Consider the following 19068-nt stretch of genomic DNA (forward strand, 5'->3'; position numbering starts at 1 on the left):
ATTGGACATAATAACAAAGCATTTACTTCATCTCCAACAACTCCAAGAACAGAGGAAAATATTGTAATATTTCAAATTACATGTTAAATTCAATATGTGGCCATATTAGCCCATCCCACGGGCCTGAACCCAGGGGCCATGAATTTCACAAATTTGGTAGAGGGATTCATGGGAATCATAACCATTCAGAAGAAAATGTAAAAGGCATGATAGACAACACATGACAATAAATAAAAAACCAATTGCAATAGGTTAGTGACTCAGGTGACTTAAATTGTAATGTACACTTACTTACCAATTTCTCAAAATTATTCAGCAGCTTTTCTTTTTCCATTGTTTCATTTTCCAGCTTACTGCTTATCTCTGATATTTTGGATTGAAGATGATGAACTTCAGCACTCACTGAAGTCATAAAATTATGAAAAAATATTATCATCACAATAGGCATTATACGAGTACTGTAAATTCCTAATTAAATGCGAGGAATTAATATCTGCATAAAATCGCGAGAAGCCCGTCACGCGAATTTTAAAATCTCACTTTTAATTTTCAGACATATAAACTATGATAAAATTTCAGCATTCGCAATTTTAAGTTCTCGCGATTTGATGGAAAACCGTTGAATCGCGGAATTAAGTACTCGCGTAATATAAGGAATCTACAGTATATCATATACTTATAGAAAATATACCCTTTTTTTCCCTGTGCGATATAAACAGGAAATTTGCCTATCCGTGTGATATAATTTTATCACATCCCTTTCCATTAATCATTGGCTATTATGACGTAGAGTTTGGTAAGCCTCGTTCAACTCCGATTTTCGAGTATGACGTCAAATAGTTACGTTGATGTCAACATGCTATATAAACAGCTAGCAAAAAAATTGCAGGTAAGTTTATCAAATATAAAATATAGACAAGGAACAATTTGTTAACAATAGGCAATTTTACATGTAAAAAATTACAAACATACGATTTTCTTTTAATTTTCAGTGATGGAAGGTTAAAGTCAGACGCGACCTCTCTTCCATTTTCCTATTTTTTCCTATCTCCACAAAGTGAAGATTTCCACTTAGTAATTTTATAATTATATTTTCATGTTATATGATTCTTTTTTTATTTAGATAAAAAGTGTTTAATTGAAATGTATAGTATTGCTTTATTTATAAGCATTCAAATGCATTTTGCATGCTTTTTAACAAAATATTCGAAATATTCTAGCTCCGAAAAGAGCCTGGTAATGTACCTTGAAATTTTGAGAATTAACAGGTTTTAAATGTTAATAAATAAGGAATAAAATATCAATGAAAATTATATAAAATTGAGGAACGTCTCGTGTGTCCTAACCATATAAGTAAACTTTTTGCCAAATTACAACAAAAGTGACCAAATAGTTTTTATGCTATCCGCCCTCATAGTTCGGTCCTATAAACATGTTAAGCCAGCCATTTTATATACAGAATTGTATAAAATAAAAGGATGTTTAAGAATCAAATTAAATTTTATTTGTAATGGATAGAAAATACCTTTCCACTCACACAGAACAACAATTGTTCGCACTCATATGCTGTTTAGCAATTTATTTTTTTAATTTTAATTATTGATCCTGCATTAAAAAAATGCATGATGTTTATTTTTGTCAATTGTTATGTCAAAGTGTCAACTGACATCATTGTAAGACCTTGACTCTGATGTGGATAACGTCGATTTAGAACAAATTATTTTCCTGCTGATACATGTAAATTGTATATCTGAAATGTTATTATCACTGATCTCCTTAATTATACTTAAATTGGTATAGATTACTGTTTTATTGTCTGAGATAATTCTCATTTTGCTTTCATTGGTTTCTCATGCTGTTTTTTTTTTAAAACAAACACTTAATTCTTCTAACTGTCAAATCACAAAGCTAACGAGAGATTTATCTAAAATTCACATTGCACTTAAATTAAGAAACTCTTCTATATTTCTTCTAAGCACAACAAATTTCAACAGTTTCTTATCTGAGTTAATTAATGTTTGGTCATAATATTTTGTTTGTCATTTATTCAATTTCAAATAAAGATTTGGGTGAAGACAATGATTTTTATCTTTAAAACAAAGACATAAATAATTTGAAATAGAGTTCAATGTTTAGATTGTTTGTTTTTTTGTTTTGTTTTGGGTTTTTTTGGGGGGGAGGGGGGGGGGAAATAAGTGTATTTGCAATTCAAAAAAAGTCTGGTTTTTCTAGATTAATTAAGGAATGCTTTCTTTTTTGAATAATAAAATCCTCATCACTCATTCTTGATGTTTAAGTGTTTAGTATTTCAATAATAACTTATACCAATTCTTCCATCAATCTTAGACTTACACAGTGTGCGACTTTCTTCTGAACCTTTTAGTTGTAGCCTCATCATCTCTAACTCTGATCTCTCCTGCAATGATAAGCATTCCATTACCAACTAAATACCAACAGCATGAAATTAACACATGCAATAGGTAAATAAACAAACAATAAAATGTGTACACAGGAAAGGTCAGTCCTGTGTGCGGTCATCCGGAACAGCTATTGATGACGGTAGCTTTCATCTTACGAAGAAGGGAGCCACCCGTGTGCATTTAAGTGTAACTAATGCCCAGTAAAGAGTAACTGTGTACACAAGAGGGGTGTCAAACAATGAAACAAAGGAATATACAATGTAAGAGGGTGGGAAATAATTATTACATGGTCACAATCCTTTCAGATTAACCGAAAATAGTTTTTTCCTATTGGATTTTCAGGAAAAAATATAAAGGGTTATATTACAGTGGAGCCTCAGTTATCCGGAGGCTTTCGTTCCCAAGTCCAATCGTCCGGATAGGTGAAGCGTCCGGATATCTGAAATGTGTCTATTGTAAGCAGTTGTCATGAATGATAATGTATTTGTATACAATGGCTCCCAGTGTTGATAATAGGTTTTTTTGCCTTTCATACCATATAGCAACACATACTAGAGTTGTCTGTTGATATGAACGTTTTTAGATATAAAGAACTCTGCTTTATTTTATTATTTTGTCATTAACTGGACAATAATGATAACCGAATCTAACTAAATTCTTTGTGTCCAAGTGTGATATGTGTGTGATACACTGTTGTTCACAATTTTCCAAATTTTGAAAGTGATTTGGGAAGTCAGTGTGTTTATACAAGCTACTCATGAGGGTCTAGCACGTAAAAAGGTGTGAAACTTAATTGACAGGAGTAATCTTTTGTACTGAGTAGGATATCATCAATTTTTACCGTCCGGTTAAAGGAAGCAAGATTAGTAGTAAATCAGTGTTTTGTGGTAAAAACAAACCGTCCAGATCCAGAACACGGAATTCCAGATAAATGAGACAAAATAACGTATAAAAAAATCTGTTCCCATATAAAATTGTCCGTAAACTGAAGCGTCCGGTTATCTGGCGTCCAGATATCTGAGGCACAACTGTATATCAGATTAATCGAATTATTCGATTAACCACTATCAGATTAAGTGGAATCCTCTGTATTAAGAATTCAGAATTTAGTATTATGATAAAATGCTGGATAGGGTTTTACATTTCTTGTTCGATAAATTTTCATATACGGCGCACTGAACTACTTGAAATGATTGTAATTGCTAATGAAAAGACATGAAACAATTAACATGATAGGATAAACGGAAAAACTGTTAAAATCAAATGATAAACCTGATAGGATTAACGCACAATAGGATAGGATTAACGCATGATAGAACAGTATACACACACGATGTGATAGAATTGATACACGATACGATAGTATAGGATTGTAAAGAATAACGCAGCGGGTACTGTAATAAATTTGAAAAGAATTGGCTATGCAGTTTTCAAGAAGAAGTTAAAAATCTTTATTTGTTAACAAATGTAGTACATTATATCAATGCATGATGACGGACAGTGATGGATGGATACCAATAGGTCACTTTAGGTCACCTGGGTCATTTGGGTGACCTAGAAAGTTAATGCATTAAAATAGCTTTATTTTCATGTTTAGAGATACTCATGTAATAAATTTATATCTCTCAACAACACACCTGTATTGACAAGGGAATAGCTTTAGTGCCTCCTTCGCTCGGAATCTTTTCAAGTTCTTTTTTCAATTCTCCTGTGTACCATCTCTCTTCCTTTAATGATGTTTTCAAATCATCAATTTCTTGTCTCATTGCAAGAACATCCCCATCTCTACAAATATCAAAAGCAAATATCAAATATCAATTATTCTGAACAGCTCCTTGAAAATTGAGCGATTTATCCGATACCTCAATCCAAACAAAAAATTTAATTGTTCAGAGTTCTACACAAGGCACCCGGGATACATTTTATCAATCGCAGCCCACCACGGTTAACTAGAGGTACTGTGAAGAAGCTCACAAATGATACTCCCTGCTATGAAAAACATCATGACTCAAATATATTCTAAAAGAGAAAATGATGGATGCTATCTATTTAACCCTCACGTTCTATCAATAACAACTGCTCTCTTTTTTTTTTTAATTGTTAATGCTAACATGAGTACCTGAACCAATTTCTATTCTTTAAATTCAATTTATTTCAACTTAACTGTTAATGGACAAAGACATTTGCATCCTTATGATAACAAACATGAATGGAATCAAACATGAATCACATGTCAAACAGCCATTATATTTTGAATTTTTGGTATACTGAGCCCACTTTTTTGGAAAAAAAAATTCCACACAATTTCAAAAAAAAGAAGATAAAATGCATCGGAGCAGACCATATTCAGAAGGATGGGGATGATAAAAGCTTTTTTATAAACAATCAGGGTTGTCTCTAAGACCCGTGAAGCGGGGAATTCCCCCGCCTAAAGTGACGTAATTACCCGGCTATTATTGCATTTCAAACACAATCTAGCTATAAGCTAGACCTTCAGATCCCCTTCTACTTTTTTATTTCTCCCTTCTACTTCAATTTTTAGAGACAACCCTGAACAATGACCTTGAAGTTGCCCAAATTACCTTGGGTCAATGTCAAGACACATTCTCAGATCATAAGCAATCTTTGTGTGAAGTAAGAACTTCCAATGTTTATCCATTAAAAAGATACAGACTGGACACGAATTTTGCACTTTTCCTGCCAGTGACCTTGACCTTGTCCAATTGACCTTGGGTCAGGGTCATGACTCACCCTCAAGTCAATAGCAATCTTTGTGTGAAGTATGAACTTCCAATGTTTCTCCATAAGAAAGATATGGACCGGACACGAATTTTGCACAGACGGATGGCCAGACAGACAGACGGTCAACATACAAAATGTGATAAAAATGGCTCATTTGAGCTTTCAGTTCAGCTGAGTAAACTATGTGCAAAGTCTCAAATAAATTGACCAGATAGTTTATCTATTTGCCACTCCAATAATTTGGTCATATGTCCGAATCATCCCCGACATTTTATATAAAATTATATAGGAAAAAGGGGGTTTTCGTTTATCAATTTCATATGTAGAAAATTACAAACATATGATTTTTTCTTAATTTTCAGCGATGGAAGGATAACAAATAAGTTAACTTTTTGCCAAATTAAAACAAAATTGACAGGATAGTTTTTATGCTATCTGAGCCCTCAAAATTTGGTCCTATAAACATGTTGTACCAGCCATTTTACATATAGAATTATTATAGAAGAAAGCGATGTTTACGAATCAAATTTAATTTTATTTGAAACAGATAAATTATACCCAATTTCAACTCACACAGAACATAAAAAGATTGTGCACATGTTTTTATTATGCAAATTTTATTTTTAATTTTTATAATTGACCCTGAAATAAAAATACACAATGTTTTTTTTTTGTCAATTGTTACATCAAAGTCTCAACAGACATCATCATATGGCATGAATAACGTCGATTTTCAAGAAGCGGTGAAATGATTAAATACTGCTGAACATTATTCTAAAGATTTCACTAAAAATAACTTTTATGATAAGTATTTTTTTTTTATGAAAACATTACATGAAAATCCATATACTAGTGTAATCATTTTATGTAGAGATAATACAATATTCAAGACTACTCGTTTTTTAGATCTTGAAGTTACTGAACATTAAATTCAAGAGCAACATATTCCTATGAATTCAGCAGAAATATCTATCTGCTGTACTGTACAAAAGGGGATGCAGCAATGTTAAGGTGTCCTGGAGCTAAAATACGGCTGAAAAACAATATTTTCTGAATCAACAAATAAATACTTTGACCAGGAGTATTTCTTAAAAGCTTAATAACATATATTGACATAAATGTTAAACATTATTTTCGATGCATTTTTGTGACGTCATATGTACTTTGTTGTCACGTAATATGCATATCCTAACATTGCAAATTATCTACTTAAATCGCATCGGCGCAAGTGATTAATGACATTAAATCATACATATTTTTAAGAAGAATCCTTTGTTCTGTCATATACTTTGAAATTTTTGCTTGCATGGGCTTGAAATAAATATTTCGTTTATCAAACATACTGAAAAAACACATCGCTAAATCATCAAAATAAAGCACATTTTTACTAACTGAAAGCAATTTACTTAAAATTGGGATAAATCTGTTGGTTTCCCAAGCATGATATATATTCTCTACCAATTTAAAGTAAAATATTCTTAAATTGTATTGATCATTCACCTGCGCCAAGCTGTTTTTTACATGCATTAAAATTTCTTCATTCAGTTGTATACACGTAGCAGGGAGAGTCTCCGAACCACTAATTATAATTAGTCTTTTACTTCAAGCAAAGCTTTAAATCTGTCGATTATTTGATAATGATTATTAATATGAATTAATTCTATAGTCCAGCATTAAGGGCAGCATTTATTAGAATATATCCCCCAATAAAAATATGCATGTCTGTGTGTGTGATTGCATGTGTAAGCATGTGAGCATTTGATAGTATTTTTATTCTCACACTAATTTATGCAGAGTACTGAGCTTTAAAAAGTTATTTTTTCTATAGAGGTACTACACCCTACTGGTGCATGAAACTTTTAAATAGATTACCTGTTTTCAGTTGCAACAGACTTATCATCATGTTTGGAGTCAAAATGAGCCTGAAGTTCTTCTGGGGATGACAGTGATATCTTGCATATGGGACACAAAAAACCTTCCTACAAACATAATAAATTCAAAGTGTTCAAGACATCCAAAATATAGGGGGAAAAAACAAGATACAGTATATATGTGAGTCAATGCTCACTTCAAAGAACTATATATGATATTAGTCAAATTTGGCCCCCAAAATTCGCTATTTTCAAAATGATTCAGGTACATTACTTTGTTGTGTTATTTTATAAAAGAGTTGACATGAAATATCTTTTTCACCTATTTATTTGATTTATATGCACTTACTGGCTGTATATGACGTCAGAAGTGACGCTATTTTTATAATTCAATCAAAATCAATCAAAAATTGACATTTTTCTTATCTTTTTTCGAATGGGAAATATAGAGCGACTCTTTGAACAAGAACGAACTTTTTGTCACTTATAAGTATTGGAGAGATACATCTTTGGTGAAAATATTTTGTTTGTTCAAACAGTCGCTCAATGTTTCCTTAAAGAAAAACTGCCTCAAAACAAGCCATTTTATGCTAAAAATGAGAAAATGGCGGGAAAAGGTAAACTTTATGAACTCATATTTTTAAATTGTGGGGACTAAAATCAAAATGAAAATTATGAAAAAACTTCAAATGTATATTTGTACAAATAAAACAAAGAATTACAGTAAAATGACAATGTTCATTTTAGAGGGCCATTTTAGGCTCAAACCATATATAGTCCTTTGTTCAAAAAGGAACACCACCATAATTATGGCAAAATGCGACAGAAATTTGTTACAGACAGACAGAAAGACACACACACACAGACACACAAATATAAAACAGTATACCCCCTATCCTTCAAAGCTTGGGTATGAATAGAAGCAAATTGGAATAAGGACTTTTGGAGTATATCATTTTTATTACATGAACTTAACCGATATGTGTGCGTGTGTGTCAGTAATACCGGTAGTCTTATGAAATATCATCGTCAGTAGCCCAAACGAGGAGATTCATATTAGTTCTCTCTATCTATTTGAGGGAACTTTTAGACTTGATCAATACAGTGGCTTGCTACCATGGTCAAACATGATAACTGAATTGAAATTAGAGTTGCAGGAGAATAAAATGATTTTCCATATCTTTAGAACAGTGTAACATAATTTGGTTTATTGAATTTTTATGTTTTAATAATTGTTAAAAACGAATGGCTTTGATGCTTCACATTCATATCTTATGCTAGCTAGGTATACCCTATTAATAGGTCATTAGGCCAAAAAAATATTATTCCCATTTCCTGTTGCCTGACTGAATCTAAGTTTTTTTGGTGATCATGGTGGTGATCGGTAACTTCAGAATTTCCTCAGAAAGAGAAGTGAAGGTGCTTATCTTCTGAGTTCAAAATCGTGTAAATTAACCTCACTGGCAAAAGAATGATAAAAATCTAATCTACAGACATTTTTACTGCATAAATTAACCTTGTGGTTAATATAAACTTGTGACTATCTTATCTTCAGGGGTTATATTAATACGGGTGATGCAACAACATACTGTGCATTGGAAATTACAAAAACAATGTTTATTACTTTAAATCCTGATATTGCAATTAGTTAATAACCTGATAGTAGTTAATTAATGCAATAAATGCTAAAATTATCATAAAACTGCTTTCTAAATTTTCTTGAGAATTTAACAGATCCTCTACATAATGTACGGTAGTAAGTGGATCAAAGAGTACAGAGACTGATTTAATTAATATTGACATTAAGCTAATACAATACAGAAAAATTTATCCAGAAAAGGATAAATACATTCATACACATGTAGACTAAATTTTGCAAATAATATTAGTTTTTATTTTTAAATAAAGAATTAATCTATTTTTTGCCTGTTGTTTTCTATACATCACATGCATCAATAATACAAAGACCTTTGGAAATTTTAAATCATGATTAACATACTGTACACTGTGAATATACTTCTTTCTCATTATTACACACTGACACATATGCTCCAAGTTTTAAAAAATAAATATTTAAAAAAAAATTTTTTTTTCCTACCTACCTACCCTAATTTTCTTGGTCAGGTGACAGGATATAGGAATATTTTTTTTGGCCTTACGCTGAAGGTGAAAATCATTTTAAATAGGGGTGCATTGTGGCTTTGTGCTAAGTTTTGTTAAATTTTTTCCGAAGAAAAGATAAGAAAAGTAGTCGAAATGGAGTGAACTATTGCAATTGAAAGGTTATAGGCCCCTATACACAAAATTTGGTCAGAAAAGTTAATGTGCTTAGATGAAGAACAAATTAATCTTTCAATACCCCTTGGTGTTGTTTATTTTCATCATGAGCATCTTCAAAGTGTTGCTGCAATCCCTCAGCAGATTGAAGAGATATCATACAAATAGGACATACAAACCCCTGCAAAAGAAAAAACAAGAGGCCCATGGGTCACATTGCTCACCTGAGCAACAATAGACATCATAAAATCAGCTTTACAGAGTCATATACAAAATATCTGGACAATGTAGTATAACAGATCCTGTACTCAAAAAATATTTTTCCCCTGGATATTCTTTTTATCATTGAGCCCTTTTTGTCACATGATGATTTTACAGTCATTTCACATATTGAGTATAACAGTTCTCAAGAAGATCTAAATTAAATGGGATATACACCTTCGTCAAACTTGTGAAGCCCAAGAATTGTCCACGGACCAAAATCTAAACAATTTTAAAGAATCAGCAACATGTCAAAATGCTTGCATATAAGTAAAACCATATATTTAAGTTTTGGTGAAATTAAAGTGTTTTCCTTTGTAAAATTGGACCCCTAGATGTGGCCCCAGCCTACTCCTGAAAAATATGATTTTGACAAATCTGAATCTACACTATCTAAGGTTGCTGTCACTAAAGTTGTGCCTTTTCTAAGAAATTTTTTCTTCGAATAAGATTTTTCTCTATATATTTCTATGTAAAAATATATCCCCTCCCCATTGTGCCCCCACCCTATCCTTGGGGATCATGATTTGAACAATCTTGAATCTACCCTACCTGAAGATACTTTACACAAGTTACAGCTTTTCTGGCCAATTGTGTTCTGAGAAGAAGATTTGAGAAAAAAAAATTTTGAATATACACTATCTAAGGTTGCTTTCACTAACGTTGCGCCTTTTCTAAGAAAATGATTTTCTTTTTTAGAAAAAGATTTTCTCTATATATTCCTATGTAAAAATATATTCCCTCCCCATTGTGCCCCTACACTACCCCTGGGGTTTGAACAAACTTGAATCTACCCTACCTGAGGAACTTCACACAAGTTACAGCTTTTCTGCCCAAATGGTTTTATAGAAGATTTTTGAAAAATATCTAAAAAAAATTTCAATAAATCCTATTTATCTCCCCTTGAAAGCCCGCTTGGCCCTTCATGTTGAGAAACATGAACCCCCTTCACCTAATGATGCCTAATGCCACGTTTGGTTGAAATTGGCCCAGTGGTTCTGGTGAAGAAGTCAAAAATGTAAAAAGTTTACAGACAGAGGGACGGACAAACAGGCGGATGCAGGACAAAAAGTTATCAGAAAAGCTCACTTTCAGCTCAGGTGAACTCAAAAGAGGTCAAAGGGCCACATGGTATTTATTTCCCCTTTGTTACCATTGGAAATCTGTGATGTTCAATTTTCAATAACACACATGGCGTATGAGCATGTGAGCACAAGTGAACCTCTTCATGCATTTGAATTGATTTATTATTGTAAGATTAAATGAAACTTACATATTATTTATTTTGAAATGAAATTTTGAAAAATAATAGTTAATTAAATCAGATCTTTATTATCTCAAAAAAGAGTTTTCTCAGCAAAGTTTCTGGCACTATATTTTTAGCGGCAAAAGAGCACTAAATAAAATATTCTATGGATGTTCCATCAATTATTCATAACCCTGACAAAGAGCGTATATATAATATGGCTTTAAAGCAATGATACAACAAGAGATGTTTGTAAACACTTATGCGCGCACCCCCTCCCATGGAAACATCCACGAAGAAAATTAATTGAAACTGCAAATAATTGAAATTTTTCTTCTAAGTCCCAGGGGCATAACTCTGTCAAAAATTGCTTGATCGTATTCAAAATCAATCTTGACCTAGACATTATAATAAATCTGTATACCAAATTTTATCTAAATACGTGCAATCTCTGCGAAGAATATGAACTGAAACTATTGGTGGACTGACCGAGCGACAGAGAGATGGACAAGCAGCAAAGCAATATGCCCTTCATTCTTTGAAGGGGGTATAAAAATATTTCATACAACTAATAATATAAGCATTGAATGCTTATTTTTGTATATAGTTGGTCCTATAACACACCAATCTGTGCAGACAAATTATCATACCGTGCTAACATGCGGCATTCAATAACAAATCTATTTAAATCACATGACAACGTTTATTTGTGCTCATGCATACGCCATGATCAGGTTTGACGCGTTATTGAAAACTGAACTTCACATATTCTCAATGCAAACACACTGAGTGTAAATATATTAATATAAACAGGACAGTTGAAAAGAAAGCAGGTTACACTAATTTCCTGATGAAATAAAGTATTCTTGAAAATAAATCTCATACCTATTCACTTGGGAAATAGAAATCTGATTCTAATATTTACAAACTGCTATTAAATACAAATGAATGTGCAGATTTTGAAGTGAAACTTTAAAATATGCGTGTGATCTCCAGATGTTGGTTAATCTTTCATGAAAGAAGATAAGAGATATGAAGCAAACTATCTTGTTTATTCCCAATAGTACATGTAACATACGCTCTAACTCTTAAGTATGAAATAAAGACAAATAATTACAAATCTACTGTACTTACTAGGCACCAAATCTCCTGTACTTTACTTTATTTCTAAACTCAATAATAAAATATGCCAGATCTCCCTAACTTTTTAAAACATGAATTCAGCAACAAAGAGTGCCAAACTCTTGACCTTATCACTACCCCTTAAGTCAGCAACAAAAGGCGCCACATCTCCTATATATAACTCTTCCCCTAAAGTCAGCGACAAATGGGGCCAAATCTCCTGACCACAATACTACACCTGAAGTCTTAAGATCTTCCAGATCAATCAGAAAGCACATAAAATTCTTGATCAGTTAATGATAATAATTATTATGAGTACCAGTAGAGTTGCTTCAAACTGGGTGATGAATAATGGTATAAAATTTTATTCAACAGCATTTTTATGCATAAAAATTATGAAATTTACTTACCTGTGCCTCATCAATTTGGCTGGAGACCCCTTGAGATGAAGCCTGTAGCAAAATTTAAAGAAAAGAATCAAAGTGAAAAAAGCACTGGAAAAATGGAAAATATTCATCACTGTGATAGCTAGAGCTAGATCAACTCAGGTTTAATTTCAATTAAAAATACTTAAATTGGTTTATTTTTTATTTAAAGTTACCTAAACTCAATTCATATTTTTATTCATTACATAAATATCTTCTGAAGATTATGATATTATTGAAAGATAATAAACAGTAAGAATACATATGTGACATATTTTCTCTTTAATGTTTCGTCAGTTAATGTTTCTTTTTACATTGTATTTTTATTATAGACATTGAAATTTATTTAGACTCCAATTTCTTGACAACTTGCGAAATAAACAATTACAAATCTGTATTTTTACAACGAGATGGAGTTCACCATTGTAATTTACAGAATAAAGGCGACTTTTATTAGTAGACAAACACATGGGTTTTCATTGTCATTCAAATTTGATGGAAATTATAGCGTGTATAGCTTTAACATTTAGCCCTATGGGAAATGAATTGGTACTCTTTTTCCCAAACAGTATTCCCCATGTTTTGGCAGCCATTAAAATGTTTTGAATTTTTTGTATACAAAGCCGGATTTTCTTTCCCGAATTTTTTTTTCACACAATTTTTTTTCAGGATAAAATAAAATGCATCAGGGCGGGCCATTTTCTGAGGAGCAGGCGGGGATTAGAATCTAAAAATTAATTTTATGTAGCCTAACCTGGGTATTTTACCATTGAAACCAGTAAATTTTGTTATTTTTAATATCTACTGTATAGCTGTTTGAAATTTGTAAAATATTGTCCAATCCATGGTGAAATAGTTCTTCATTCTTCATTAACTTCATTAATTTACTTTATTTCTGTGTTTTTAACAATTTCGCTACCGGTATTTTTTCTCTAATAATTAAGCAAGGGGAAAACCTGTACTATTTCAAACATTAAGTTGTATTATATCTGGAATATAGTTGATGCATGATCAAAGACAAAAATCCAAGGGTGTACGATGCATGGTGAATCACCCTACTATTATAAATCTCAGTAAAGAATCTTTTTTTCGTTCCTATTAATTTTTCTGAGTGAACAATGATAATGTGTGAATGAATTTATCTTGGTTATTTTTATGGCATGCCAAATTCAAAAAAGTAAGCTAAATATAGTTTCACATTTGAAAAGTTAGGTTTATTGACTGGTGACAATAGTTTACAAATCGCAAAGTATAGTTAATGATTTGTTAACTATAGTTTTCATCTGTAAAACTATATTTAACGGTTGTAAACTATAGTTAACAAATGGTTATCGAAGTTTACATGTCTGCAAATAACGTTAACAATAGATTTTGCTGATAAATATAGATTCACATCTGAAAACTATAATTTACTTTCGTTAACTATATTTAAGAGTTGTTAAACATAGTTTCACAATCATGAAGCTATATTCATCAGATAGTTTATGTTTTGCAATCGCAAAGTATTTTTGTTTTTAGTGTAAATTAATGTTTTACACTTCTGAAACATAGATAATCGTTAACTATGGTTTACAGATGTAAAATAAAAATTAACGGCGTTAAATAACGTTTCACAGATGATAAACTAGGTTTATCGACAGTTAAACTATATTTACGGATGACTTTGATTACCAGAATATCTCTGATGACAGAAACAAATACGCTGATCAATTTCTTGCAAACAAACAATTAAAGGAAAATTCTCGCTTTAAAAAATGGAAGGATACAACAGCTTTAGAGATGAAGAAGTTCTTTGCCGTTGTTATAGCAATGGGCATCATTACACATTGTCAAATGGATATTTCCAAATACGGTACTGGATCAAATCTACCGAGAATCCCTTCGGGCTTCACAGGATTTGATCACGTGACCAACAATTTTCATATCCCGATGAACTTTTTAAATTGCTGTTTATTTCTTAAAAGTAGTCAACATAAATAACGCATTGTTAATGTTTAAAATGTGGTTTTGGGTTTTAACTTGCTGTGGTGACCTTGACCTCTTTGAATATGACCTTGGGAAATATCTTTTTGTAAAACCTAGAAAAAATGCCACCTGAAGAATGATTGGTCCAAATTTTTTACAGTGATATGATAAAAATTCAATTAATGATACTTTAATTTCCAATTGAAATTGTGTCAAATCACAAGGTGATATTAGTTCATTGAATAAAAATTTTAAGACTATGAATTAATTTTGTATTATTTTGTTATTTTTGTATCATTTTTAAATCAATTGTCCTTTGGTTCACTGCCTTGAATAAAATTGATGCTAATTTAAAAAGAATATTAACGTTTTTTCTGCAATTAGTAAATAAAATAGTTACCTTTAGTGATGGGAATCGGTGAGATTTTCATAATCGATAATCGGTTTCCCACAACTAACTAATTATCGATTATAATCGGAGATTTTTTATATTTTATAGTGTAGTGCTAAATAAATGTAAATAAACAAGTTACAATGAACAGACCTATTACTATACTCTGTCCCGAGTTTTTGCTTCCACCACTTTTTGCTTGATATTTCAATAATAGTAAATACCTTTGAGCTCAAACTACGTTCATCCACTAATATGAAAAATGTCCAGATTATCTGTTTTGAAACGCCCCCTCTACCACTTTGGGTTTCAATACACATCCCAAAATTGAATGTCTGCGGAGATTTTGCATTGCATCAGCCATTAATAAGCCCGGATAATAACATTAAAAAATCGCGCAAGGTATCCCGAGTACTTACGAATGGAGAAAAGATGTAAACATTTCCCATTATATATCCCCGTAAGAAAATTATTTTCTTTCCTGTGAAATTTTATGAGTGAAAAGGGATAATTGTTCAATGAAGATATCTTGGATATATTCCCTTTCATCAATTTCAATTGTATTTCTTTCACAGGTATGTGTATTTTTATTAAAAATCATCGAAAATTGATGGAAGCAATAACTTGGGACAGACTATAGGCTTTTGTAATTTTATATACTTAGTATTTCTAGCTATAAAAAAATTATATTCAAAAGATTTTCTTTAGTATAGGCAGTCCAACATAAATTTTCTTGAAACCAAGATGCGTCCAAATTCGGGAATGTGCTATATTTCCCGAGTGAGAATATGGAGCTCATCTGACATGTCAGCCATTTTCAGACCCTTTTTAGGGTTTAGAGAGTTCACGCCTAGAATATTCTGTTTATGATATATATGCGCTCGTTGAAAGGGAAAAAAACCTCAACCGATTAATCGTAATGAATTCTTTTATGATCAAGCGCTTACAATGCGATAACAATTGATCGATTTTCGATTATAATCGATGATTGGAACATCGCTAGTTGCCATGGCAACAATTCTTTATGAAATGAATGCAAACTTTCTCAAAAAAACAAAACAACTGTGCTCTACAACTTTGGAAAATTTCATATATATATCTTTGTAAATAAAGATTTTATGCATTGATGAAGTATTGATGTCATCAAAATGTGATTTCCAAAACAATTGAGCACAGGTGCTCTTTAAATTGAATAACAATATAGCAGAGCAAGGGTTAATTATAGTTTTACACTTCTGAAACATAGATGATTGCATTAACTATGGTTTACAGATGTGAAATATAGATTGACGGTGTTAACTATACTGGCGTGCGACCAGTTCTCGCCAAGCACCATTTCTAGCCAGTACATTGTGACATCATTTTTCGTCTATAATTTTATGTGTTGATAAAATGACATCACAATGTATTTGCGAGAAATGGTACTCGGCGAGAACTGGTTGCATGCCAGTAGTTTTCTGTTCATAAACTATAGTTTACAACCTTAACTGTTTAAACCTAGTTGACTGTGAAACCATGATTTGCTCATTTTTTAGAATTTGGTTTGCCATATATTTTTCCCTCATCTATTTGAATTTCACTTCTTTCACGGATATGTGTATTTTTATTAAAAATTGTCCAAATGTGCTCTATAAGTCTACAGCGACACATATGACTTCATTTGCAAACGGTGGCATATATGGCAAGAGTCAGAGGAATCTCGATTTAAACTACGATACCTGTCAACAAAACTAATTTAATAAAAAAATCATTTTTTCATTTTAAATAACTATTTTAATTCATATTACAAGAACAAAACAGTATTACTATATAACAATACTTTCCACTTGGATCGCCATTTGGGTAAATTGGCCCATCGCTCCAGGACGCCCTCATATGCGTCCTTTGTAACGTTCACAGTCGTAAATGAATTTTTCAGCATATAGTTTGTGTCAAAGTTAAACTAAAGGTTATGTAGATTACCTTTTCATCTTTTCTGTTCAGCAACCTCTTAAACATTCTGGTAACACCTACTTTTACTTTCTCCGGAAATGCGATCAATGAGGTAGCTACAGTAATTGATCCTATTCAAATTAGGAACCCAGGGTAGTTGTTAAATAGACAATGTACCAGAGACATAGTCTCTGACTGTACAGAATGTTCGGAATTGAATGAAACACGATTTTTTTCTGTAAAAAAAAAAGAATGAACGTCTAAGTAAAAATTTAAGTTAAATTCTCATATAAATTACATATTAACAGCAAAGGCGTCGGAACCGCGGGGGCTAGTGCCCACTTTTTTTGCAAAGTTTGACCTAACCATTAGGAACATAGCATCAGGGAGGGTTCAGCCCCCCCCCCCCCCAACTTTTTCTCGCAGCAAAAAAATTGTTACCCTAAAGTTACCTTAAAAAGATTGAAATATCTGAAAACTGGAGTTATAGGTATACTAGCCCCCCCCCCCCCCCCCCGGATTAGGATTTTCATGATTTTTGGGAATTTTTTTTTATTACTATTGTCAAGATTTCTGATGATTAGTCTAGCCCCCTCACTTTCAATTTGCTTCCAACGCCACTGAACAGGTTGATTAACAGGGACCTATACTATTACTTATTAGGCTTGTTACTGACTGTGTACAGATAAATTTTGACGCTTGCCGTGTAAAGGAATTTATAAGGCAATCACGTGACGCTATATTCATCCATTCCAGTCCGAGGCAAAACAAATGTATATACTATAATGATTCCATAAGTTCAAAGGCGCTATGATTGGAAAGTTATCGGTAAACAGTACAGAAACAAAGTTCAAAGGCGCTATGATTGGAAAGTTATCGGTAAACGGTATAATACAGAAACAAAGTATTTCTTTTAAAGAAATGATCGGCATGTGATATAAACTGTCAGTATTATGAAATAAGTTAATGTTATGTCGAAACTACAACATCAAATAGCATAATTTGCAATGTTTGGTTGTTTTCCGAATACAAATGTAACTTAACTTTACTTTATAGTAGGCGAGGCTAAAGTATACATCCCGATTAAATTTTTTAAGCATTTAAGCATGATTGAATAATTAAGTAATTTGAATTAAGTCCCTTATGTGGTCAGAAGAAAGATCTTAGGGGTTATGAGACATGTACATAGACAAAAGTCATAAAATTATTCGTTTGTTATCATTTGGTAATGCAAAATATCGTAGACTATTGTTCAATCAGGTATTACATGTAATTGCGCTATGAATTTAGTGAATTTCTTTTGTTTCTACATGTTATATGTAGTGATATTATATGTCAAATCAGAGAAGGGGTATGGTAATGTATCACAAACTTGAGTTGGGCTATATTCTATTTTAAACTTATTACGTCACCACCCACCACCCCCACTGCACTCTTTATCTAATATCTTTGAGCACCTAAAAGATTTCAACATTTCCTTGAATCCCGGGCCTCCAGCTGCTACATCTTCACCGCTCAAATCAAATGACAAAGAACCATTTCTGAGCAAAATATGAAAAACAAAGAACACTAAAACCCTTATCAACTTTCAGAGTGTAAAGAATAAAAAAGCTGAAATTGGTTATCTAATTGATTCATCAAACCCAAATATCATTATTGGCACCAAAACCTGGCTGCGAAAAGACATATGCAGTTCTGAGATCTTCCTAGATGGATTCAATGTCTACATAAAATACAGGAGGGATGGTTACGGAGATGTGCTGGTTGCTGTCAGGTCCGACTACATCGGTGAAGAAGTAAACCCGGACAACGAAAATGATACAGAATCAATTTTTGGGAGTTGATTATAATCAACTCTCCTATGCAGTTACTCTGGCAAACTGAAAGTGAAACAGTGTTTGGACCTATTATCGTTTTACTAAGAGCGTGCTAGTTTGCTTGTTGGGCCGTGCTTAAATTTTGTACGCTGATTATCATATTACTCATCGATTGGTTGTTCGATTTCATTGAAGTTAATACTAATTTGCATATCAAGCACAGAACCCAGAAACGCACTGACCAATGACATTACGTGGTTTACACATACAGTCCACACTACAACGGATCAGGGACTTCCTCAGTGGAAGGAACCAGCGTGTATTGGTAGATGGGAAGAGCTCCAACAATGCCCCCGTCCAGCCAGGAGTCCGTCAAGGTAGCGTTCTTAGACCGCAGATGTTCCCTCTCTTCATTAATGACCTCCCGGAATATGTCCATTACTCCAATGTACGACTTTTTGCTGCGATTGTTTACTTAATCGTAAAATCTGTACCAACACAGACACAGTTCAACTACAAGAAGACCTCAATAGTATATTCCAGTGGGAAACAGACTGGCAGATGGAGTTCCATCCCAGCAAATGCCAACTGCTGGGAAT

The 19068-nt window shown here is 32.5% G+C and overlaps 1 protein-coding gene across 2 annotated transcripts in view; it reads right to left on the minus strand.

Moving 5' to 3' along the window:
- Positions 1–16783, minus strand: part of LOC128159380 (early endosome antigen 1-like) — a 132663-nt gene extending 115880 nt beyond the window's left edge. For both annotated transcript variants that reach the window (XM_052822442.1, XM_052822440.1), the window contains exons 1-7: positions 16683–16783; positions 12350–12391; positions 9393–9491; positions 7035–7141; positions 4058–4205; positions 2353–2416; positions 296–402 (exon numbers count right to left, since the gene is read on the minus strand). In XM_052822442.1, the coding sequence (XP_052678402.1) occupies positions 296–402; positions 2353–2416; positions 4058–4205; positions 7035–7141; positions 9393–9491; positions 12350–12391; positions 16683–16718 (603 nt within the window). In that variant the 5' untranslated portion in view covers positions 16719–16783. The remainder of the gene's footprint in view (positions 1–295; positions 403–2352; positions 2417–4057; positions 4206–7034; positions 7142–9392; positions 9492–12349; positions 12392–16682) is intronic.
- Positions 16784–19068: the final 2285 nt, after the last annotated feature.

This window comes from Crassostrea angulata, chromosome 8, assembly GCF_025612915.1.
Source record: "Crassostrea angulata isolate pt1a10 chromosome 8, ASM2561291v2, whole genome shotgun sequence".
Lineage (NCBI taxonomy): Eukaryota > Metazoa > Mollusca > Bivalvia > Ostreida > Ostreidae > Magallana > Magallana angulata.